This window comes from Lynx canadensis, chromosome F1 (genome assembly GCF_007474595.2).
Source record: "Lynx canadensis isolate LIC74 chromosome F1, mLynCan4.pri.v2, whole genome shotgun sequence".
NCBI classification, from domain to species: Eukaryota; Metazoa; Chordata; class Mammalia; order Carnivora; family Felidae; genus Lynx; species Lynx canadensis.
The window spans coordinates 20,235,448-20,259,919 of NC_044319.2; the positions used below are offsets into that span (position 1 = coordinate 20,235,448).

General features: G+C 36.0%; 1 protein-coding gene across 5 annotated transcripts in view; it reads left to right on the forward strand.

Annotated features, from left to right (window-relative positions):
* RALGPS2 (Ral GEF with PH domain and SH3 binding motif 2) overlaps positions 1–24,472 on the forward strand; it is a 201,270-nt gene that overhangs the window by 23,086 nt on the left and 153,712 nt on the right. For all 5 annotated transcript variants that reach the window (XM_032591829.1, XM_032591830.1, XM_030303429.1 and 2 more), the window contains exons 2-4: positions 13,710–13,855; positions 19,657–19,761; positions 22,062–22,112. In XM_032591829.1, coding sequence (XP_032447720.1) covers positions 13,799–13,855; positions 19,657–19,761; positions 22,062–22,112 — 213 coding nt within the window. In that variant the 5' untranslated portion in view covers positions 13,710–13,798. The remainder of the gene's footprint in view (positions 1–13,709; positions 13,856–19,656; positions 19,762–22,061; positions 22,113–24,472) is intronic.

Below are 24,472 nucleotides of genomic sequence, written 5' to 3' on the forward strand. Positions count from 1 at the left end.
CCGACACAGGGGTCAATTTCACAAACCACAAGATAATGACCTGAGCCGAGATCAAGAGTCAGATGCCTAACCAACTGAGCCACCAAGGTGCCCGAAGATTTCTTTGCTCTTGAGAGATATACCTCTTCTTGAATAATGGCATCTGACTTACAGCGTTGTTATGAAGATTGCATGAGATAATATATGTGAAGTACTTGCTCGTAAATTGGTATAGTTAATTCAGTTAGCTATTGTTTTTTACTAAGTTGAAATCTAGCATTTTACTAGGTGAAATCTAGCATTTAAGGGCAAGTGAATGCCTTTCCATTGGCCATCTTGGAAGCACTAAATTTGAGCTTATAAAGAAGTAAGGGCAAGTCTGCAGCCTCAAATGCTGGAAGCTGATGAAAAGCAATAAGCAAAATCTTTGACCCAAAGTCAAGAATCAGAATGACTTGTAAGGCTTGAGTTTCTTAATTTCTAAATATTATATTTACAGGAGTGGAAAAAAAAAAAAGATACCTCTTCTTGACCTCCCTGAACCTCAGTTTTCTAAGTTGAGTATAGTAATGTTTACCTTGGGCTGTTAAATGAAGAGCAGTGTTCCAATCTCTACAGCACCTCAATAATTATACAGGAAATTCTCTTCTTCTAATCAGTGTGTGGCCCCAGGAACATATTGCAGGAGTAAACTAATCTTCAGAGACCCACTTCTTTCGGTTGTGAATAAAATGTCCTGATGGAAAACTATATTGTAAATTTACTAAAACAAATTTATTCAAATCCTGCTGAAATTATCTTAAGGTGTGTGTGTGAGATACAAGTTGTCATGCAAATATTTATGTTGTTGTAGGCATTGCTACATTTAAACGTCCAGTGGAATTTTTACTATAAGAGTACATGATGCTTTTTTGGCTAGTAAGTTGCAAATAGAATAGATACCTGTCTTTGACAAATTAACACTTGTGTTTTTCACTATTCTGGGAATGACTGATGAGTGTATGACATATGATAATTTGTAATTTTGCTGAGCACAGATGTGATACTAGTCCGTCACACTGTTGTCAAACTGAACTCTCTGCGCCAGAGCCAAAATATAACACAAAGACAGAGTTTGGGATAAAGAGGAATGATAACTTTATTGCTTTGCTGGGAAGAGAAGGTTGCAGCAGGCTAAGGCCTTCAAAACTGCAAGCCCAACTGGAGGAAGAGGTTGGGGGCTTTATAGGGAAATAATATAACTATATCTATAAGGAAATAAAAAACTCCTGGTGCTGGTGACCAAAGAGAAGCAAAAAGCAATAGGTATGGGAAGAGGAATTTTGGATAAATTAATGAGTAAAATGTAAAATTCTCTGGTGGCTTAAATCAATGGTATAAATGAGTCTACTTTGCAATTGCATAAGTATAAATTCTTTCAGTATTTTTAGAATCATTAAACGGCCTGTAAGAGTAAAAAAAAAAAAAAATTAGTTACACTTTAATGTGTTATATGCCATAGTAGTATTTTCAAATTTGGGGATTTTCAAGATGTTCCGGGACAAAATTCCTTATAACATTGAGGATCTATTGTACTTGAGGTTACCACATTGGTATTTATTTGTTGAGACTTCAGAATTCAATAGGAATAAATAATACAGTCTCTATGTGTATAATACTATCTCTCCTTCTGAATGAAACTTCTAAGATCATATAATTTAGTAGTCCATTTATAAGGACTCTTTTTGTTGCCTATAGGATGAAGTCCAGGCTTTTCTTTTTACTGTAACAAACATTGCCTTTTTTACCTGCTTCTCCAGACTCCGTTATTGAAGCTTCTCCTCTCTTTTTTACATTTTGCCCTTTTTAATTATACTGTACTTAACGATTGGCAATTCCCTGAATGCCAGTGTCAAAGGATTTCACCATCCTAGCCTTTATATACATGGTATTTCTTTTGTTTACCTTATTCACCTGATGAACTTCTATTAGAAATGAAGGTGGAGAGAAACTAGATATTTCACCCTCTGCCACCTCCACGTTTCCACAATTAAGGGTTGGTTAGGGAGTGGGTAATTTGGCATTGTAGAAAGCACTGAGGATTAGCAAACAGAAGACTTGCATTTAAGACCTACCTCTGCAATTAACTGATTAAGTGAGCCTGGCCACATCACATAACCTCCCGTGGGATTGTTGTCTTCTGTAAAATCAGGGGATTGGGATAAAACAGTGAGTAAGTAAACTTACTTCCCCCCCCTTCCTTTTCTTTTTCTTTACTTCCAGTTTTCTTCCCCTTCTTTCATTCTTGAACATGTGAAGAATACAACAGTTTCCATCACTTTTTAGCAAATTACTACAGCCATGGTTTTTCATGAAGAGTGGGGGCGGCTTGGTAGGGCTTGCCCTGGGATAAGGGGGACAAATATTAAAATAAGGGATTTGAAGTGTACCCTAAGTTGAGATCTCCAAAGATCTTCCACCTCTTAAATAATATTCATCTGTATTATTCTTTGGAGAAAAATATTTGTGAACATATATAGCTTAATTCTAAAAGACTGTTCATGAGACCATTTTGGCTCTGAAGTCAAAAGTGACCACTAACACCATCTGTTGGTGGGAAGAGTTGTACTTTTTATTGGATATGTAGCTTAGTTTCTATGAAATTTTGCAAATTAAAGGTTTTTAAGTTGAGGCACTTCTGTATAATTCAGGAGAATGAACAGGATTCCCCCTTGCACTTTATGTTTTGAAATAATTTCAAACTGTCAGAAAAGTTATAGGTGTATAGAAGTCAAAAAGGCACCAGTGTTTTTTAAAACATTTTGCCCCATTTGCTTTATCATTTATTTCTCTTTCTCACATACATGTACATGCTGTCTTTCTGAAATATTTGAAAATAGTTTGCATGCCCCTTTACCTCTTAATATTTCAATTGTATTTCTTAACAAAATTATTCTTTTATGTAACCACATCACAGTTATCAAATTCAGGAAACTGATACAGTACTTTAATCTATAGTCAATATTTCAATTTTGTGAATTGTTCCAATAATATCATTTACTGCCCTCCAGTACAGCCTCTTTAGTTGTCTCTTGAGTTTAAATGTGTACTGGTTCCTCAGCCTTTATTTGTGCTGTGAGATTTTTAAAAGAATGAATTCATAGAATGTTCCTCAGTTTATTTTTATCCATTTCCTTGAGATTAGATTCAGGTTATGCATCCTCAGCTCAACTACTTATAAGTGATGTGTCCTTCCCAGAGTATCACGGCAGAACCACATGATGTCTTTCCATTCCTAGTTGGCAGTGGCAACTTTGATCCACACACTCAGGGTGTCGTCCTGTTTCTTCACACAGTGTAGTTACTTATTTTCCTCTTGCAACTAATAAGCAATCTGTGGGAAAACACTGTTTTGTTTTGTTTTGTTACTTTTTTCTAATTAAAATAATGTCTTTGTAGAAATTTTGAAATATATAAGTAAGCAAGCCAAAGTTAGGAAGAAATTGACTTGGAAACATGGAGATAGCTACATTGTAGTGCATATTGGTATAATCTCTGATCTACAGCATAATAGTGATAATGATAAACGAAAGGATTATACCTTAAATACTGTTTGGTAAATTGCTTTATTCACTTAGCAGTATGCTGTGTATATTTTCCTATACATCACTGAGTTTTCTTCTGTGATATTTTAGTGGCTACAGTGTTGCATGGTGTATAATCCTTTGCCTATGGATTATTCTGTGATGTTTGACTTAGTCTTGCATTTCAGGTACAAGAACCTCTTGAGTGTCCAAGCTATTTAATTGCTCTTCTTTCTAGGCTCTTTCTTTTTTCTTGCAGCTTGAGGGAAGCACTGCTGTACTGTTAGCGCATGTGAAATTTTCACTTCAACCATGGAGTCCTTGACCTACCGTTCTGTCTGTTCCACAGTTTGATACTACCAGGCTGAGTTCTGAGTTCTTTTCTCTGACCATTTCTGAGCCTGCAGTGGCACACATCTGCCAGTTACATAAAGCTATTTCTGATTGAGCTGGATTGTTTTCATGTTTTGTTAATCTGTACAGTATGTTGGGATTTTTGTTTTATTCCAGATACATCGTTTTATGAGTTAAATGGACTTTTATGGGCTGACTTTCTGAATAGAGCTTCTGGCTAAAATGTATACACACCCACCACAACCAAAAACATACAAAACAAACACGTGGAGCACAGTTTATCTTTTTGCTTGGAACTTTCTGTTATCTGAATTCTAGTTAACCTATATTTATATTTTGGGCCAGGTTGCGTGGAAGATCTCAGAGCTCTTACGTGTTAGGATCACTTGGCAAATTGGCAAATTATCATCAGGGAATCTTTACTGGAGATAGAAATTTACTTAAGATTTTCCCCTTTAATACTCATTTATTTGAAAATCTCTCATCAAGTATTTAGTTTGGGGCCAGTTAGGTAAATGGAAATATAAACTCTCTGTGTAAGATATGGGTCAGTTAATCGATCATTCCATTACTTCTACACTTCAGTACAGATGCAACAAAATTACATCTGAAAAGCTTATTATGTATAGAATCTCTATTGACTTAAGGTAGAATCATTGTAATCCTAGTGAATTTTTTGAAGTCGCTTCATTATTTTTAAGTCTTTCTTTACACTTTGGGAAATAAAGGCTACTATTTTATAAATAGTGAAGTACAAATGTATCAAATGGACCAGTTTCTTAGGGCGCGTGGGTGGCTCAGGGGCAAGTTGAGTGCCCAATTTCAGCTCGGGACACGATCTCACGGTTTGTGGGTTCAAACCCCATGTCAGGCTTTGTGCTGACAGCGCAGAGCCTGCTTGGGATCCCTCTCTCTCCCTCACTCTCTGCCCCACCCCTGCTTGTGCACACGTGCGCTCGCTCTCTCTCTCTCTCTTTAAATATAAACATTAAAAACATTTTTTTAATGGGCTGGTTTCTTTTCATTGTCCTTAATATACGCACTCTTCTTGAGGTAGGGTAATAAGGTGGCATTGAGAAAGGTGAAACAGTTTTCTGCTATCTTTATCCTTTTCCTTTTAAGATCTTAGTTTACTTTGTTTTGAAAATAATCGTCACACATCTTCAGTATGTATGTAAAATATATGCCTGGAAAAAATATAAAAGTGTTTAACTTTAATAATTTGGTAAGTGATCTAGCAGTCTTACTGGAAAACAATTTAGTTCTTTTGACGTGAGACTTCTAAATGTGTAGATTAATTAAGACATTTTCAACTGTTTTTTTCTTTTGCAACCTGGTGGTGTAAAATTGCTAAACCTGTCATTGTGATTGGCTTACAGTGATTGAAGTTTATGTAAAACTTGTCTTTTTTCCTTACAGTTTGGTGTGTTCTTATCCATGTGATTGCTGTTGTTTTAAACGATGCTTGCCATCTTTTAAGAATGAATTGTAGCTTAGAATTTGTTATCACTTATTCTGCATTACTAGCGATATATGGAATAATTTCAAGGTGTATACTTTTGAATAAATTCATAAAATAATTTATAACATTTGTGTTTAATCTACATGTAGAAGTTAGTTGGCCATCATGCTGAGAGGTGTCTCTCTTGAGGGACTCCTCCTCATTAAATTCAGTGGCTTAGTATTGCAAACTATTTGTAGATTTATCTTTTTTTTGTCCTGAGAGATAGTTGTTATTAGTCAACATGTTTACAGTGTTTTTAATCATTTAGTAAATTTCTTTTCCAGTGTACTTATGTCTTAAAATATACTTTAGAGGAATAGTTTACTCTTTTTAATCCATTGATTTATATTGTAATTTTCACAGGCTTCTGGAATTTAGAAGTAGAGGGGCTCTTAGAGTTGTGCCCCTCCTCCTTTTTTTTTTTTTTTTTTTTTTTAAGCCACATCACTGATGGATGGACTTGGTGCCTCTGCTTAAATATTAGCAAAGTTCTTTGCCCAATGCCTTACAGCTGGCTGGTAGTGCCCTAGACCAGGATTTGAATCCAGGGCTTTCTGATTCTAAAATCTGTGTTCTTCCTATTATGCTATGCCATTTCTAGATGCATGGAGTTTTTCCTGAGTGATTTTTTTTTTTTTTTTTGTCATTCTTACAAAATCTCTCTGAGGTATATTTTATCATCCCGTATTTGTAAGTGAAGAAACCAAAGTTCACTGATACTTACCTAGCATAATGCACTTGGTTAAAACCCTGGAATTGGTATTCTATATCTCATGATTTTACCACTGAACTGCTTTCTCTGTTCCTTGGTCAGGAGTGGTGGTGGAGTTACGGAGGAGTGTTGTTCATGAATTGACATGAATTCTGTTCACTTTTTAAAATACCATCTGAGTGGGGCGCCTGGGTGGCGCAGTCGGTTAAGCGTCCAACTTCAGCCAGGTCACGATCTCACGGCCCGTGAGTTCGAGCCCCACATCAGGCTCTGGGCTGATGGCTCAGAGCCTGGAGCCTGTTTCCGATTCTGTGTCTCCCTCTCTCTGTGCCCCTACCCCGTTCCCCTACCCCGTTCATGCTCTGTCTCTCTCTGTCCCAAAAATAAATAAAAAACGTGGAAAAAAATAAAATAAAATAAAATAAAATACCATCTGAGATTGCCATTTCCATGGCATCAGGGCTTCTGAATTAGGAACTGGTGATGGTAGGATAAAGATGATTGAAGTGAAGGGGCTACATTGTGACTATGGGAGAGTTTGCACAGCTGAAGACTAGGAGAGGGTCCTCGAGAGCAGAGATGGGAAAAGCTTGGGTGGGAAGGGGTCTGTACAGCACTTCAGATGCTTCGCTGTTTGTGGCAAAAGATGGAAGAGTGTTGTTTACTACTCAACTTCCCTAAGACCCTGTGGCACACCTCTGGCATAGTAAACCCTGAAATACTGGTTTTACTTTTCTAAGGTTTCTTCCCTATTTAGAAACCTTCCATGATTCCTTGCTTGTCTCTTCCAGTCTAAATGTCCCCATTCAACAGCTGAGACCCTCCCTAGTCTGGTCCTGTGACTTCTTAGAACTTTTCCGGAGTCCATCACAAAAATTCTCCTGAGTAAGCAGGCCAGCACTCCACACTGGACCTCCTCTCTGGGTCGTCACTTTTAAATTTGCACTCTCGTTTATGGTGTTTTTACCTTTCCTGTCTTCCGAACCTTCAACTTGTCTTTATAAACCTAAACATTACTTCTTCCTGTAGAAATCATGTGACTCTTGAAGCTGAATAGAAGTTTAACAGATAGTAGTATTCTGTTTATTTCATTTCCTGCTCTTTTCCCCTCTAGTCATATTATGAACTTAGAGTAGGAACAACGTTTTAGGTTCTCTTTTCTGTTTCCTTCCTTCCCTCATTTTGTTTCCCTACAATTCCTTCTCCCCTTGACCCTTCCTTTCTCTCTTCCGCATCCTCCGCCTCTGTCCTGGGTTTGTTTGTTTGTTTTTTATCTATCCATTTATCAACTCATCTGTCTTTTTTGTCTTTTGATTTTTCCTTCCCATCTATCCTCCCTTTTTAATTCCCATCCAGCTGTCTGCCCCTACTGTGCAAGCTTGGGCAAGTTACCTCTCCTCTCCTCTCCCCTCCCCTCTAAAAATAGGGTATAATGTTATTACTTCATAGAATTGTTTTGATGATCCAGTGAATTTGTAATGAAAAAGTTCTCAGCAAGCCTGCCAGGTAATAAGCACTCCTGGATATTAGCTTTTATTGTGATTGTTGTACTGTTTTGTATATTCCAATATATAAAACGATAGGATTTTCTATAAAAGGAGAAGTAGTTTTCCTTTTTTTTTTTGCAAATAAAAGTAGATGATTGTTTTTAAAAGTAGTTAAAGAAGTTAGTTTTGAACTCTTAAATGTTTTGACAGTAATCTAAAAACATTAATCATATTAGCAGTCATGACTAAGATAATTATTTCTGCTTTGAAATAAATTAGTTTTTCATGTATTACAGTCTTAATTGCTTGCCATATGGACTAATTTTGTGCTAAGTTCTTTGTATAAAAGTATATTTTGCCTTCTCTTGAATAAGAATTTAGCTGGGTATGGAATTCTAGGTTGACAGTTATTTTCTCTCAGCACTTGGAAGATATTTTATTTTCTTCTGTGTGCATTGTTTTTGTTGAGAAGCTTTCCATTTAATTTTATTCATATGTAAGTAAAGTGACTTATTCCACTTGCTTTTAAAACAAATATTCTCGGGGCGCCTGGGTGGCGCAGTCGGTTAAGCGTCCGACTTCAGCCAGGTCACGATCTCGCGGTCCGTGAGTTCGAGCCCCGCGTCAGGCTCTGGGCTGATGGCTCGGAGCCTGGAGCCTGTTTCTGATTCTGTGTCTCCCTCTCTCTCTGCCCCTCGCCCGTTCATGCTCTGTCTCTCTCTGTCCCAAAAATAAATAAACTTTGAAAAAAAAAATTAAAAAAAAAAACAAAAAACAAATATTCTCCAGTTTAGAATGATGTATATAGAATATGACTCTTTACTTTCTTTGCTCAAGGTTTGTGATTCCTGAACATGAAATTTGTATCTTGCCCATATTCTGGGAACTTCCCAGCCTTTATCTCTTTAAATATTGCCTTTTATTATTTCTCTTCCTCTGGGACTTCTCTTAGACTGTGCTAGATCTTATTATTCTATTTTTCATTTCTCTTGATCTCTATGCATTTTGCATGTAATTCTTTTGTACAGAATTTTTGTATAATTTCCTTTCTCTCCGCTGCTTCACAAATTCTCTTCAGTTTTGTTTAATCTGATGCTTAATTCTCTAGCTACTATATTTTTCTTTTTTTAAGAAACATTTTTATTTGGTTTTCCAACAAATGTTTGTGTTGCTTTTTGCATAACATTTTCAGTTTCTTCTTTTAAGGCTGCTGATTTTAATCTTTCCTGTTTTATAGCCTTTATCAGATAAGTGTTCATCTAAAGTTCTCAGAAGGTAATCCTAATAACTGTTGTGTTTCTTGCTTTTACTTGTAGCATGTTGTTTGCTTATACAGTTGGTAAATTTTTATCTTGAGCTTGCCAGTGGGGTTTTATTTGTGGGAATCCCACATTCATTGTCTTTTTGTTCCCTCCATTTGCCTGGGGTTCCAGGAGTCTCACTGGCTTGTGAACCTACTTTTGTGGATTTCTCATCTTGAGGGTCTTGGACTGTGCTGGTAGTATATAAATTCAAATTCTGTACCTGCTGGAGTATGCCTAGGATTACAGGTTTTTATTTTGTAGACAAGTTTGTGGACACTCTTCTCTAGCTTCAGTGTTAAGTTCAGGCCAAGACAGACGAGTTTCTGTATCTTCTTACACCAGTATACTTTCTTTCTTTCTTCCTTTTTTTTTTTTTTTTTTTTTTTAATAGACATTTTATCATTGAAGGAGTAGACTGTTCTGGCTGGCTGGCTTTATTCTAGGTAAAGGTGTGGTTGGGTGGGGTGGGGAACAGTGTGTGTGTCTCAGTTCTCATCTCTTGGTTGCCTTTTCTATCCAACTGATAATCAAAACTCAACTTACAATTCCTAAATTTCATTCATACAAAGATTTTTATATTGTTTATCAGATGTATTGCTGGAAATTGAAATCCTCATCATATTCTTTTAAATGTGTGTAGTATTGTATGTATTATCTGATTGCCATTCGCCCTATACTGTAATTGGACATTGATATAACATTGTCCTGTGAGTGATGCTTTATTCAGTGATTCATTCAGTCTTTTAACAGATACTTACTAAAGTAAGTAGTTGAGGGTCAAGTATTGTGTTCATGTGCCTGAATGAAAAGATGGAAAATAATGATTTTTTTGTCATGTTTTGTTTTAAATATGAGTCTTTAATATCAAGGAACTCAAAGTTCATTAGGGAGAGATACATAAATAAACCAGTGTGAAAAGATGGCATTAGAATTTTGACAAAAGAGCAGTGGAAGCACAGATTTACAGGAAAATCTCTCTCCAGGAGGCACTGGGGACTCCTGTAACCCTGGATGTACACGAGAACTTTTTTCTTTTTAATTTCTTTTGTAATAGCTTGAACTTTTCAAGGGCGGCAAATAGCGAAGATAATCTTGCTTAGTGTTAAACTGGAAATGGTTTTAAGAGGCAACCATGTTTTTAGTAAACTTCTGCTAGAATAATGGCTTTATTGTTGAAACAAAGTACTGGGGAATTGAGACTCCTCTCTCATTTTCTTAGATCAAAAAATTAAAGAAGGCAGTGGGAGTTTAGCTATCACAAATGCTGAAAGTCAGCTTGCCTGCATGCCATGATATACAGGCTACTTAAATCTTCAGGCCTTCCATGAGTGTCATATAAAGCATGTCTTTAATATTCATTTTAAAATAAATGTTAAAGGAAAGCAAACTGTAACAAGTGTTAAATATTGAACTGCAATTACAGTGTTTTAATTTTACCCCATTTTTTTCCTCATGAAAGTTTTAAGAATATTATACTAGGAAGGTTTAGTTTGTTTGTTGTTTTTTTTTTTTAAGTTTATTTTGAGAGAGAGAGAGTCAGGAGTGGGGGGGGGGGGCGGAATGGGCAGAGAGAGAATCCCAAGCAGGCTCCATGTTGTCAGAGCAGAGCCTGGTGTGGGTCTTGAACCTATTAACTGTGAGATCATGACCTGATCTGAAGTCGGACGCTTACCTGACTGAGCCATCTAGGCCCCTGAGGAAAGTTTAGTTTCTCTTGTTGAGCCCTTCATTTCTGTTTTCATCTTTCTTATAATTATCCATTGGAATTTCTTAATGTGGTTGTATACAAAGGTATTAAAATGGTTCTCACTATTGTAAATTGTGCTTTATTGAATAGCTTTACCTGTATAGTTTTTTCTCTATGAGATGAATTTCTAGGACTGAGATTTTAAGCCAGAGTATATGAGTATATCAATTCTGTATTGTCTAAATGTTCCCAAAGAAATTGCTCTAATTAATTGTGTTTTACTACCATTTCCCTTATAGTTGCTTAACTCTTTGAGGATATGTTTTATAGAAGTATTAAATGTCTTTCGCATAATATTCCTAATGATGATAGCATAACTTACTTTAGAAAAGAATATGTATCTGCTTTTGTGAAATGAGATTCATTAGTGAGACGTTGACACTTTGATTTTAATCCTTTGTTCGTTTAGTTAAAAAGTACTGGTTTCTTGGTGTGAATACCATTGAGAAGGTGGGGTGTGTAGGAGATGTGCCTGCACATCTAACGTGCCTGCAATTTAATAATTTAGTTCCATGACCTCAAGCAAGGAACTAAATCTACACATTTCAGATTTCCTGTTTGGGTATTATATTGCTTGGAAAGAAGCAATATCCTTGTTTTTGGATTTTAATTGCTTAGAAAGAAGCAATATACCTGTTTTGGGAATTAAACCCAAAGATTTAAATTTAAAGATTAACTGTCTTTAGAAGTTTCAGAATGAATTTAATTAAGAAGAGAGCTGTTGTGATGTTGGTAATAATTATGAATGATTGTGTCATTTGTAGCTCTAGGAAAATTAAATAGTAAAGTATGTATTTGTCTTGTTTAATTTGAACTTTTCCTGTGTGCAAAACACAGAAAGGTTTTGAGATACATACTAAGAACATAAACTTAGTTTGTATCTAAGGATTTAATGTTTGTATGATATCATATGAGATCTTAAACTTCACTTCAGCATTAAATAACACTGATATGTAGTACATTTACAAATAGTTTCTTTAAGGTATGCTTTACTGTACTTTTTTTAAAGTTAAAACCAGGCAGAGAAAACTTGATTCTTTACTGTTAGAGTTTAAAAATGTGTAATGTTTATTTCTGGTCTGTAGTACTTCGTTTTCAGTAAATAATAGTAAAAAAAATTACCTATTTGAAGAGTAGATTGAATACATTTCCTGTAACAATTTAATTAAAAATCTTTTTCTTTAACACTAGGGGGCACTCTTGACTTACGGATTCATATCTAAATTAATCTTCATGCATAGACTGTGGAATGAAATGAAGTTATCTGAAAACATGTTATTGCAAACTGAATGTTGACTTCAGAGAGAATTTGCATTATCAAGCTAATTTTATATGGCAGTGTAGATAAAAGTTGATCCTTAATAGTGGCATAAGAATAATGAACCTTATAAAATGAAATGCCGTAGGTTGGAGGAAATGAAAGTATTTCAGTGCTCTGTTCACTTTCACGTTGACTTTTCTAAGTGGGTTCTAAATGGTTTTAAAAACCCATTATTTCTAATATCTTTCTCATTTAAAAAAAGTCTAGCACCACGTTTTGCTCTTAGCAGGTATTTAGTATATATCTGAAGAAATGAAGATAGTCTTAAGATATGACTGAAGGATGCAAACTAGCAGTAAATTTTAAGCATTTGAAAACCAAAATGTTTTGCTACATTCAGGAGACCTATTTTAGGCGTGTTTTCATTCACTGTGTTTTCAGTTGGGATTTTGGAGATGCCCACCAACATGTATTTTGCCAGAGATGTATTTCTAAGGCTTTTGTCTTAATTCAGAGACTGTGGAACTTAAGCTTTGTGTGGATTAAGTAGACAAAATCTGCATCATCATAATTGCACACTTATCACGTGTCAGCACTGTTGTGTGGGCTTTGTATATATTCATTTCTCCTCATCACAACTCTGTGAGATAGGCACTTACTGTTACCTTTGTTTAATAGATAAGGAAACTGAGCCCAGAGAAGTTAACAGTTTTCTGGGTTCAAACTTAGGCAGTCTTGTTCTAGAGTCTGCTTCTAAATCACTGTCCTCTATTGCTTATCCGGAGAGAGGAAACTTAGCATCAAGAGAATTATTATTGTTATTTTAGACTCAGTTTTTAAAGCCAGTGTAATTTAAAACACCTAATTTATAGACACTTATCATTTCTCTTATGAAAAAGGATCATTGAAATTCAAAGTTAGAAAGGGGCCTTAGAGTCCATTTGCCTCTGTCATTTTATAGAGAGGAAGAAATTCCATCCTAGACAGAAGTTACCGACACAGCGTTGTACAGCAAGTTACTTGTGGAAAGGGATGCAAAGCTCAAGTAAATATCCTGGCTTACAGTGAAGTGGAAAGAAGTGTGATGTTGTGGAAATAATATTTGACTAGAATTTTAGATGGCTCGAATTTTATTCTTGCCTCTCCTCATTTACCAGCCTGCATCATCAGAAGCTCTGTTTCTTTGTGCTGTGTGAGTATAATAATGTCATCCTTAATTTAGTCTATTGGTAGTTGTGAAGGTCAGTGTGATAATGATTGAAGATATTCAGTAAACTTTAAAACCCTATACAAATAAACAAACGTATATTGTGGTATTTTTATGACACGTTCTGTAATCTTTTATTTTTAATTACTTGCATCTTTGTAAACCAGTTTATCGGCAATGACAGACTTACTTAGTGTTGCTGATTTATAGATGTCTTTCAGATCTCTAAAAAATGTATTGAGTTATGCCATGTGTTACTTTGCCACATGGTGTTTTACACTTTTTATTTACTTAAAGCTAAAAAAGGTTTTTGAATTTTTCTCACACTAAGTGAAAAATTATACTTCCGCTTTATGGATGAAGAACATAACAGTAACGTGTATCGAATATTGCCCATGTGGTGTTTCTGACCATTTGGAAATAGCATCCAGGATCGTCCTCAAGCTGGATATAGTGACTTAACTGAAAGAAAAATAAAAAACTTCAGTGAAGTTGAAGTGTTTTATTTCTTGGCATGGTGATAGGCATGGATTTGCTCTCTTAAACGTCCAGTAAGACATAGAATAAACATTTTCTGTTTATTTTTTACAGGAATAATAATGTATTTGTGGCCTTGGACATGAAGCAATCAGTCTTCTGTTACTGTTAACGTAGTGTCAAGGACTGATGTTGTGGGAAGCATGGACCTAATGAACGGGCAGGCAAGCAATGTTAATATTGCTGCTACTGCTTCTGAGGTAAGAATTTTTAGAAGTTTAGCTGTAGAGTTTCTTACCTGGCATTCTAATTTTTCAAGCATTATGGTTGGTCACAGATTTAACTCAGAATTTGAGAAAAGGGCTACAAATTTTTTAATTTTTAAAAAGCTTTTGTTTTTTATTTTTAAATGTTTATTTGAGAGAGAAAGAGGGAGGGAGAGGGAGGGCGCACACAAGTGGGGGAGGGGCAGAGGGAGAAGGAGACACAGGATTCAAGCAGGCTCTGTGCTGATAGCCTAGAGCCTGATGTGGGCTTGAACTTACAAACCTTGAGATCATGGCCTGAGCCGAGATCGAGTGTCAGACACTTAACCAACTGAACCACCGAGGCACCCCCCCCAAAAACTGTTTTAATTGTTCCATTCATGTGTTCTATACATCTTAGAAACAGGTAATCCTTATTCACTTAAGGTATGTGACAAATGATTACTTAAAACTTTTTCTTGGGTTTAGTTAAAAAAAAATTTTTTGATGTTTATTTTTGAGAGAGAGACAGAGAGAGAGAGAGGCCAAGCATGAGCAGGGGAAGGGCAGAGAGAGAGGGGAAGGGCATAGAGAGAGAGGAAGACATAGAATCCAAAGCAGGCTCCAGATTCTGAATTGTCAGCACAGAGCCCGACATAAGGCTTGAACCCACAGACTGCGAGATCATGACCTGAGCTGAAGTCAGACGCTTAATCGACTGAGCCACCAAGGCGCCCCTTGTGTTTAGTTTTAAAGGATACATAGAATGTATATATACATACATAGACTGTCTTTTTAGGGTATTTTTACATTGCATGAACCTTGAGGACAATAATACAAGTGAGAATAAAAGATTCTTTTTTTTTAGAATCACATAATGTTAACACTGTCCAGATCCCTTGATTCCCAGTCTCTTAAAGGAGATCAAAAACCATTAGGCTGAAATGTTGGAAGGGGTGTAGCTTAGAGTGTAAAGATGGAAGTGAAGACTGAACTAGATGCCCATCTCTCTAGTTAATGTGTTGGAATTTTATTTGTGCCTCACAGTTTTTCTTTTTTGCTTTACCTTTAAATCTAGAGTACTTGCCTTCTTTCCTTAATAGCTTAGCAAACAGCTCCTCTATTTCTCCTTTATTTTTCTCTTGTTACAGAGGATGAGAATAATGTTTATGACCTTTTAACACGTTGGCCTCAAAGTTGCTTAATAACTTCAACTCCATTTTGTCCCAGCCAGTTACTTAGGCCTTGCTGTCAGTGAAAATATTCTAAGTCTGTGGTTTCGATTATTTTTCTTATGCTGATGATTTCTGTATTTCTATCTCTTGCTCTTGCTTCCCTCATACATTTTCATTAAGCATTTCTGATGAACCAGACATTTTATGTATAATACGAACAAAATCCAAGTTACTTGTTACTATTCTGCTCTACAACCTGTAAAGAAAATAGTCCAACCCCTTTCTCTGACTTTTGTTAATAGCGTTACCAATTTCCCATCACTGTCTATATCAACACTATTTCCCTAGCCATCTAAGTTTGATATTTAGATTTGTCATTAACTCACTTCTCCTTTGTGTATCACAACCCATTTTCTCATCACAGCAGGGAGAATATGCGAGCAGAACAGAAGTTCCAGTTCTGTAATGTAACCACGCAAGTGATACCCCATTCTCTCTGCCACATTCTGTTGGTTAGAAACAGGTCACAGTGCTGCCCACACTCAGGTGGAGGGAGCTCCACAGGATGTGAGCGCCAGGAGATGCAGACACTTGGCCGCTGTTGTAGAGCCTGTCCCGCACTCCTCCTCTCTAGGATCCGGCCCTTTTCTCCTTATTTCGACCAGCACCATCTGAGTTTGGTCATTATTTCTTGTCTAGATTATTGCAGCAGGCTTTTAGCTCGGTCTTGCACTTCCATTCTCTGCTATTTTGGGTCCGTTTGACTATAATTCAACCTTAATGTTCTTAAAATACAGCTCTTAAGCTTTTTTGTATCCCCAGATTGTCCATGGTTCCCCACTGCCTGTTAATTAAGTGCAAATGACCCTAAACCTTTTATTTAAGACTTTCCTCATAATGGCTCTAAATTTTCTTTTTAATAGACTTAACTCCTGATAATTATCAACTTGAAATTTCATTCTAATGAAAGAATACTACATCTTGCTGATGTTTATATAAACCATTCTTTTCCTACTTTGGTTACAGCCTTGTCTGTATTAGTTTTTCTACATGGAATTTCTCTTCTCACTCCAGTGTGCCTCTCCCTCTCACTGCACAAAAAAAAATACATTTTGTCTGTCTTTCAAAACCTATTTCAAATGTTATACTTTCAGTAAAGTCTCTTCCTGATCCCCTCAACAGATAAGAGGTTTCCTATTTTGAAACTATCACTTAAAAAATCCCACTTTTAAAATAATTTTTTTCAATAAGTGTATATCACTTTAATTCCTCCTTGAGACAGGGATTATATTATTATATGTTTGTATATATGTTTGTATTACATACATATAATATATCTATATGGGTGTTTTTATAACCATATTTTTGAATATGTTAAGTGTATATGTGTATATATATATATATAGGATATTTATAACTATATATCCTGAAACATTTGGTCTAATATTGCAGGAAACAGTACACAATTATTTGTTATATAAAATAGATCATTTTACTGTAAAAAAACAAAACAAAACAAAACAAAAAACTGCCCTAAAAGTGAATGAATTACATCAGGCCTCGGAGTAATACAGTTTAGCATATGGTAAGTGGAAAAGGCTGTCTTTTAAATTGTTCTACACTGTGGTAAGTAAAATTTAAAAATACATATTTTTTGCCTTTTCTTAAAATAGAGATCTATTAATATAACAAAATGCAAAGATCCCATAAGTCTGAGAAGCTTATTAAATGGATAAAATACTTGATCTGTGTGATTGACTTCCCTGTCTTAGTACCTTTATAGTTAACCTGTACCAAAGCTTCTGAGATCAGAAGAGTTGCAGTGAAATTTTTCTTTTCCAGATATTGAGAGGTGTCAGTGGTTTTAATCTTGTCTTGAATATAGAATTACTACTCTTCCCTTAGTGGACGTTATACTTAAATACTGTGTAGCTTATCAGTACCAACTTCTTTATTGGTATTGGGGAAGCAGATAGATATCCCTCTTAATTTCTTAAGCTTCTCCTCTAATGGCTTGTAAGGAGGAAAAAAGGAAAGTGATTACTTGTATTGATAAGCAATAAAATTGCCTTTATGATTTGCTAACTTGTCTTGAGTGCGTTAAAAACTTGGAGAAAATTGCCAAGTTATGTTTAAAATTAATGTCTCCACTTGACAGAATGTATTTGGTTATTGGGGCAGTAACTGATGTCTGTTTGAATGTTTGACATTATAAGTAAATTTCTAAATTAGTCTTGGGATATAAAATAATGATGTTGACATACTATAATCAGAATTACAGAGAATAAGCACACAAAATGCTGTTAGGAAAAATGATTATGGGACGTTGGGTTTCTGCTAGATATGTAGAGTTTGGAATTCATCACTCCTGTCCTCACAACATGAAAAAAAACGAACAAACTGAAAATCAGGAACTCTTCTTAGCTCTCTCAGAAAATTGATGTCACAGAGCAAACTGACATTGATGACCCAAAAACTGGAGAGAGGCAAATAGGAAATTAATTTACCAAGAGTATAAATCACTCTAGCCAGAAACGGGTAGAAAAACTTAAGCTGTAGTTGACAAATTGCTGGAGGCATTGTGTAGACTAGCAACTAGCTTGAAGTTAGAAACTCCTGAAGGCCCAGTCTTAGGTTCTCCCAACCCCCACTTTAGTGTTTTACCTCCAGAAGCTCTACCAGGTTCTCACAGTGAAGATCAGAGAAAAATACCCTCCTGCTTCTAGCGGGGGGAGGGGACAATAACCATTCTGAATTATACCCAGTGCATTCTCTTCTCCCCTGACCTCAAGGGAAACTCCTTTACCAGAGACCTACTTGGGGCAAGAGAAATACCCAACACTAGCCCCCTCCCGCCTTTCTTTCTCATTTTCTCAGGGATCAGCAGTGGTGGTGGGGTACTGAGAAGTACTTGAGGTCACAGCCCAAGGGCATAGGCTCACAAAAAGACCTTATAGAATACCCCCCCCCACCCCGTGCTTCACCACCACATCAACAGGGCTCCTGTATAATAGTGAAGGATTATAGCAGAAGGAACTGCAAGACACAGATTCTAAGAAGGAGTTTCTAGGGAAACCCAAAGACAAAAAGAAGGACACTAGAAGAATTGAAGAGTAGACACATCAAGTACAATAAACAGTAAACACAGCATAACTCCTACCTATAGAAACATAAATCCTTATACTGAAGACCTGTTTACCTCTCAGTTCCTGTTACCCAGTACGTTATGTCTGGTTTTCATAAAATTACAAGGAATGCTAAAAGGTAAGAAAAAGACGTAGTCCGGACAGACAAAGCAGGTACAAGAGCCAGACTCAGGTCGATATGGCAGAGTTTTGGAATTCTCTCTGGATAATTAAAATAACCATGATTAATAATGCTAAGGGCTCTAATGGAAAAAATGGACAACTTGTAAAAACAGATGGACAATGTAAGCAGGAATACTGAAAGAAACTATTAGAAATCAAACACTTGGTGACCAAAATGGAGAATGACTTTGGCTCACCAGTAGACTGGTGGCCAGTAGTCAGTCAGCGAAAGAATTAGTAATCTTGAAGATATGTCAGTAGAAACATCCGAAACTAAAATGCAGAGAGAAAATAGAATGAAAAAAATGGAGTAGAATATCCAAGGACTGGGACAATGACAGAGGGTGTAACATACACGTAATGGAAACCAGAAGGAGAAGAGAAAGGGGCAGAAGAAATATTTGAAGTAGTAATGGTTGAGAATTTTCCCAAATTAATGACAGATCCTTTCCTTTGAAATGATTTTGATACTTAGCTGCTAATGAAAGTGAGAGAAAACAGAAAAATGAGGCATAATGACAAGTGTTCAAAACTGATGGATAACAGCTGGTAGTTTGACATACATATTTATACATTGGCAACTGAAATTTGGTGAATTTTTTTGTGCCGTTAACTGTAGCCACTATTTAATAGAGCATGATCTAATATGTTCTTATAACAATGATGCTCTGATTTCAGCCAACTGAGGCAGAGTACATTTTTATCTCGTGGTACAGATGAAGTGGAAATTGAACAGAAATAAACTCTTCAGAGCCAAAAGCCACCTATTGTTTTATATGTAATAACAGCAAATTCAAACTTAAAATAGTAACCTTAAAACAGAAAACTGTTAACTTTGTAGTATAATGGGAAGAATAGTATCAATTGTACTATTGCAGACAGACATCACTTAACAAATATGATCGGATTACTTAGTTAATGAAGTTCTGAATGTTTTATGATTTAGGTTATGAAAATAATTTGTATTTTTCTTTAAAACAATAGTTTAAAAATTATAAACAGAGGTATTCATCTCCCCTAACTTGCCTTTACCCCATTTGAGAATCATAGAACTTGTTAAAATCTTTTATTTCTGTAAGAAATGATAGGATGTCAGGATGAGGAAACTGACAGACAAGAAAATGACTCATGTAAGAACCTAGAAATTTAAAGAGATTAGGTTTTTCAGTTGTCTGAGCCTTTATCTGGTGCTCTTCCAACTAAGCAGCGTGTTGTACCCGGTTTTTCTACCGTGTTTGTCAACCCACTGTTTTCAGTTTAATGCCAGTGGAGTTTCTGTGGCACTGACTGTGAGACAGTATTAAAATGGCTGCATTTTCTTTCAATTTAACAGAAAAGTAGCAGTTCCGAATCATTAAGTGACAAAGGTTCTGAACTGAAGAAAAGCTTTGATGCTGTGGTATTTGACGTTCTTAAGGTTACACCAGAAGAATATGCGGTAAGCCTCCTGCCTCCCCTTTCTCCAGTTTTTGCACATAACTTACACATTGATGCTATTGAGCTAGAATTTGTACAGCACAGCAGAAGGAGGTGGTTAAAGAAAACTGGCTAGGGGCATTGATGGAGAGACTAGTACAGCAGTGGAGCAAACAGGAATGATGAAATGGGGAAGGGAGAAGGGCTGGGAGAGGTTTAGAGCAGCTTCCTATGTTACACTCTCAGCTTGGCAGATAATAATACTTCCCACCTAAAACTAATGTAACATTGTGTGCTACTCAAAAACAAAAACAAAAAAACAACACACACGCACACACACATTAGGAAAAAAAAAAAAGTGAGTGCTTACCTTTGAACTGATTGTTTTTGTCCCTCCCTGTACCACCTCCCCAAGCCACTGTGCTTTATTGACCTATGTAAGAAGTATTTTGACTTTTTTATAGACTAAAAAACTGAAAAATGAAATTTGAAGGCATTATTGTGATACCATGAAAGATACCTAGAAAAACTTCTATTTCTTAACTGACATAAATGTTCATTTATTTAATTTCTGTTTCTCCATTAACTTGTTAACAGCATCTGTTGATTTTCTGATGTTGAACCACTCTTGCATTCCAGGAATAAACTGTGTTTAATCATAACATGTTATTCTTTGGTACGTTATTGGGTTTTGTCTTCTATCTGTAGCCTTAATCGAGATAGAGATAGGGCCATAGCCATATGCAGCCCTTAGATGTCAGTTGCCACTACCAGTACAATTTCATTGATTTTTATAAATGGGGAAGAAAACCTTTTTATTAATATTAGATTTTATATTACTGTTAGGGGGAATACAATTTAATAGTCACAATAATACTGCTCTATGAACCAGTAGATCTTATTTTTGGTTTTGATTTTGATTTAATGTATAACTGTCCAAATTTTTAAATTATTTTTCTTTTCTTTTTTTAAAACATTTATTTTTTCAAAACCACACTCAGATACTACCTCACGCCAGTCAGAGTGGCCAAAATGGACAAATCAGGAGACTATAGATGCTGGCGAGGATGTGGAGAAATGGGAACCCTCTTGCACTGTTGGTGGGAACGCAAATTTGTGCGACCACTCTGGAAAGCAGTGTGGAGGCTCCTCAGAAAATTAAAAATAGACCTACCCTATGACCCAGCAATAGCACTGCTAGGAATTTACCCAAGGGATACAGGAGTACTGATGCATAGGGGCACTTGTACCCCAATGTTTATAGCAGCACTCTCAACAATAGCCAAATTATGGAAAGAGCCTAAATGTCCATCAACTGATGAATGGATAAAGAAATTATGGTTTATATACACAATGGAGTACTATGTGGCAATGAGAAAGAATGAAATACGGCCCTTTGTAGCAACATGGATGGAACTGGATGCTAAGTGAAATAAGCCATACAGAGAAAGACAGATACCATATGTTTTCACTCTTATGTGGATCCTGAGAAACTTAACAGAAACCCATAGGGGAGTGGAAGGGAAAAAAAAAAAAAAAGAGGTTAGAGTGGGAGAGAGCCAAAGCATAAGAGACTTAAAAACTGAGAACAAACTGAGGGTTGATGGGGGGTGGGAGGGAGGGGAGGGTGGGTGATGGGTATTGAGGAGGGCACCTTTTGGGATGAGCACTGGGTGTTGTATGGAAACCAATTTGACAATAAATTTCATGTATTGAAAAAATAAAGGAATACCTGAGAAAATGGTTTTAAAAATAAAAAAATAAACTTCACAAAATTTAATTAAAGAAAAAAAAGGAATCTACTCCTGAAATCATTGTTTCACTATATGCTAACTAATTTGTATGTAAATTTTAAAAAATAAAATTTAAATAAATAAATAAAAACATTTGTTTATTTTTGAGAGAGAGCAGGAGCATGAGTGGGGGAGGGGCAGAGAGAAAGGGAAACACAGACCTCAAAGCAGACTCCAGGCTCTGTGTGATTAGCACAGAACCCATGGACTGCGAGACCATGACCTGAGATGAGGTCGGACACTTAACTGACTTAGCCACCCAGGCACCCCTTTTTGTTTTATTTTCTAACTTTACTTCATTTATGTCACAAGAAAATATGAATAGGTATGAGATAATTTGAAGTAATCATATTTAATGGTACAAGGGCTAAATTTTCATTTTCTGTAATCCCTTATAAAAATGACTCTTTTTCTGAAGTAAAAATATGAGTATTCAATATATTTTAGTATAGAATATAATTCTAATTTAGAATATATGTCATGTCCTAGAATTCCCAAGAAATTGTCATTTTTTTACTTTCTATTTCAGGGTCAGATAACGCTAATGGACGTTCCAGTATTTAAAGCCATTCAACCAGATGTGAGTAGTTTTAAGAACTTTTCTTTTAAATATACAGAATGGTCATTAATAGTATCCCAAATTAAGAAGTTTTAGAAATGTCAGATTCATATTAATGTTTCAGTGTTTAAAGATTTTGATGTGACTGTCCATATACTAGTCAGGCGTCAGAAACTCATGTGGCAGTCATAAACACAAATCACTGAGTCACAGGCAGGACTGATGAATCATTTTGGATGATTAGGCTTTGTCACTTTTCTGAGGGGGGCACTAGACTTAGGGTGAATGGTCACCCAAGGCTTTGAAACTTTTTCGTGGGAGAATGGGAATGAGAAACTGCGTTTCACAACTCACTACAGCAGTTTTTTCCCTTACTTTATTTATAACTTTAAAGTATGACTCTGTGTTGACATTTTTAGAGAGAAGAGGGAGGATCAAGGAAGGCATTTTTTACTTTTATTAAAAAGGAGACTGACATTTATTATGCATCTACCTACTGTAAGCCATTTAGTATGCTGTGTGTGTGTGTATGAACTTGAGTGTGGTAATGTATATTACTGATGAGAAGACAGAAAGACAGTTGTCCTTGCTGCACAGCTAAGTGTAGGAATTGGGTTTCAAACTGGTGCTTTTTCTATTTCTACTCTTACCAAGTAATAATACAAGTATGATTTTGCACCCCAAAATGAAGCGTGATAATACCAATATTCAGTACCATAAGATACATATTTTTTTAATTCTTTTGGGAACAAAATGTAGTGTATTTGTTGTATATAAAAGTGTGCAGTGGCCTTGAACGCTGTAATTACTATAAGGAATTAGAGAAAAACATCTGTATCTTAAGTGGTGTAGACAGTGTGATTTTAAAGTAAGTTAGTTAATGTCTTAGTATCTCAAGTTTGTCATTTACAAAAGGAAGGAGTGGGCCTGAATGATCTCTGAGTCCCTGTCATTTCCACAATTCAGTGTTTTCCTAACATTTGCCCTATATCATGAGGATTCTCTCAGTAGAACCATTAGATTAGTAATAGGAGGAGCAATCTGTTCGACACATAACATGCAAACAAAATGGCTTTTGTATTTAAATGACAAAAACTTGCATTTCCTCACATCCCTGAACAAAAGAAACTAAATTCTTTACAAAAATTACACTTTTTTTGCCCAGAAATTCAGCCGTCTTATCTATAGACAGGTTTTTCTTTTGAATAAACTGCAGTGGCCATATTACTGTTTCATAGGAGAGTAGTCCTATCCATTGGATACACAGTGTGAACCACTTACATAACTTTACATTTTCTAGTAGCCACATTATGAAGTAAAAATGAAACAGATGAGGGGCACCTGGGTGGCTCAGTCGGTTGAGCTTCCGACTTCAGCTCAAGTCATATCTCATGGCTCGTGAGTTCAAGCCCCGTGTAACACCGTGTGCTGACGGCTCAGAGCCTGGAATCTGCTGCAGATTGTATGACTCCCTCTCTCTCTGCCCCTCTCCCACTCATACTCTGTCTCTCAAAAATAAGCATTAAAATTTTTTTCTGAATAAAAAATTAAACAGATGGAATTAATTTTAATAATTTTATTTAACCTACAACATCCAAAATATTATCAGTTTGACTTTTAATCAGTATAAAATTATTGAGCATTTTATATTTTTTCTCTACTAAGACCTTGAAATTCAATGTGTGTTATACAGTTACAGCACATCTTTATTTGGAGTAGCCACATTTCAAGTACTCACTAACCATTAGTGACTAGGGGCTTTGGACATTGAAGATCTAGATAATAATTACTGAAGACATGGAATTCAGGTCACTATGGGAATTTTTTATCTTCCTGAGACATCTGACACTACTTTGTGAAATTCAGAAGTGAGCCTTAAAATTCCTTGGTCCCACTTCCTTATCTAATTTAATACCAGTCTTACTGATTTTTTTTTTTTAACATCCTGAGTATCTTCTCTATCCATTTCCTCTCTACTCCCAACACCCCAATCCAAGATACCATTTTATCTCAGCTGTAGTACCTTCTTCCTGATCTACCTGCATCCATTGACCCTTCTAAACTCTTTTCTGTCCAGCACCCATAGGAATGTTTTCGAATGTGTAAATCTGCTCATAAGGATCCCTCTGCTTAGAACACTTCAGTGGCTTTCTATTGCTCTGAGGATAAAGACAAACTACCCTAATATGGTCCACAAATCTCCTCATAGTTTTGCCTCCTTATGTATCTTCTGCCTCATCCTAGTCTAGCCACACTGGCCTTTTCATCCCTGTCACCACTGAGCCTGTGTACATCCTAGTTAAGTCCTGTTCATCCTTCAGTTCTTAGGTCAAGTTTGACTTTCTCAGGGAAGCTTTTTTTGTCTTCCCGGCGGTTCTCCT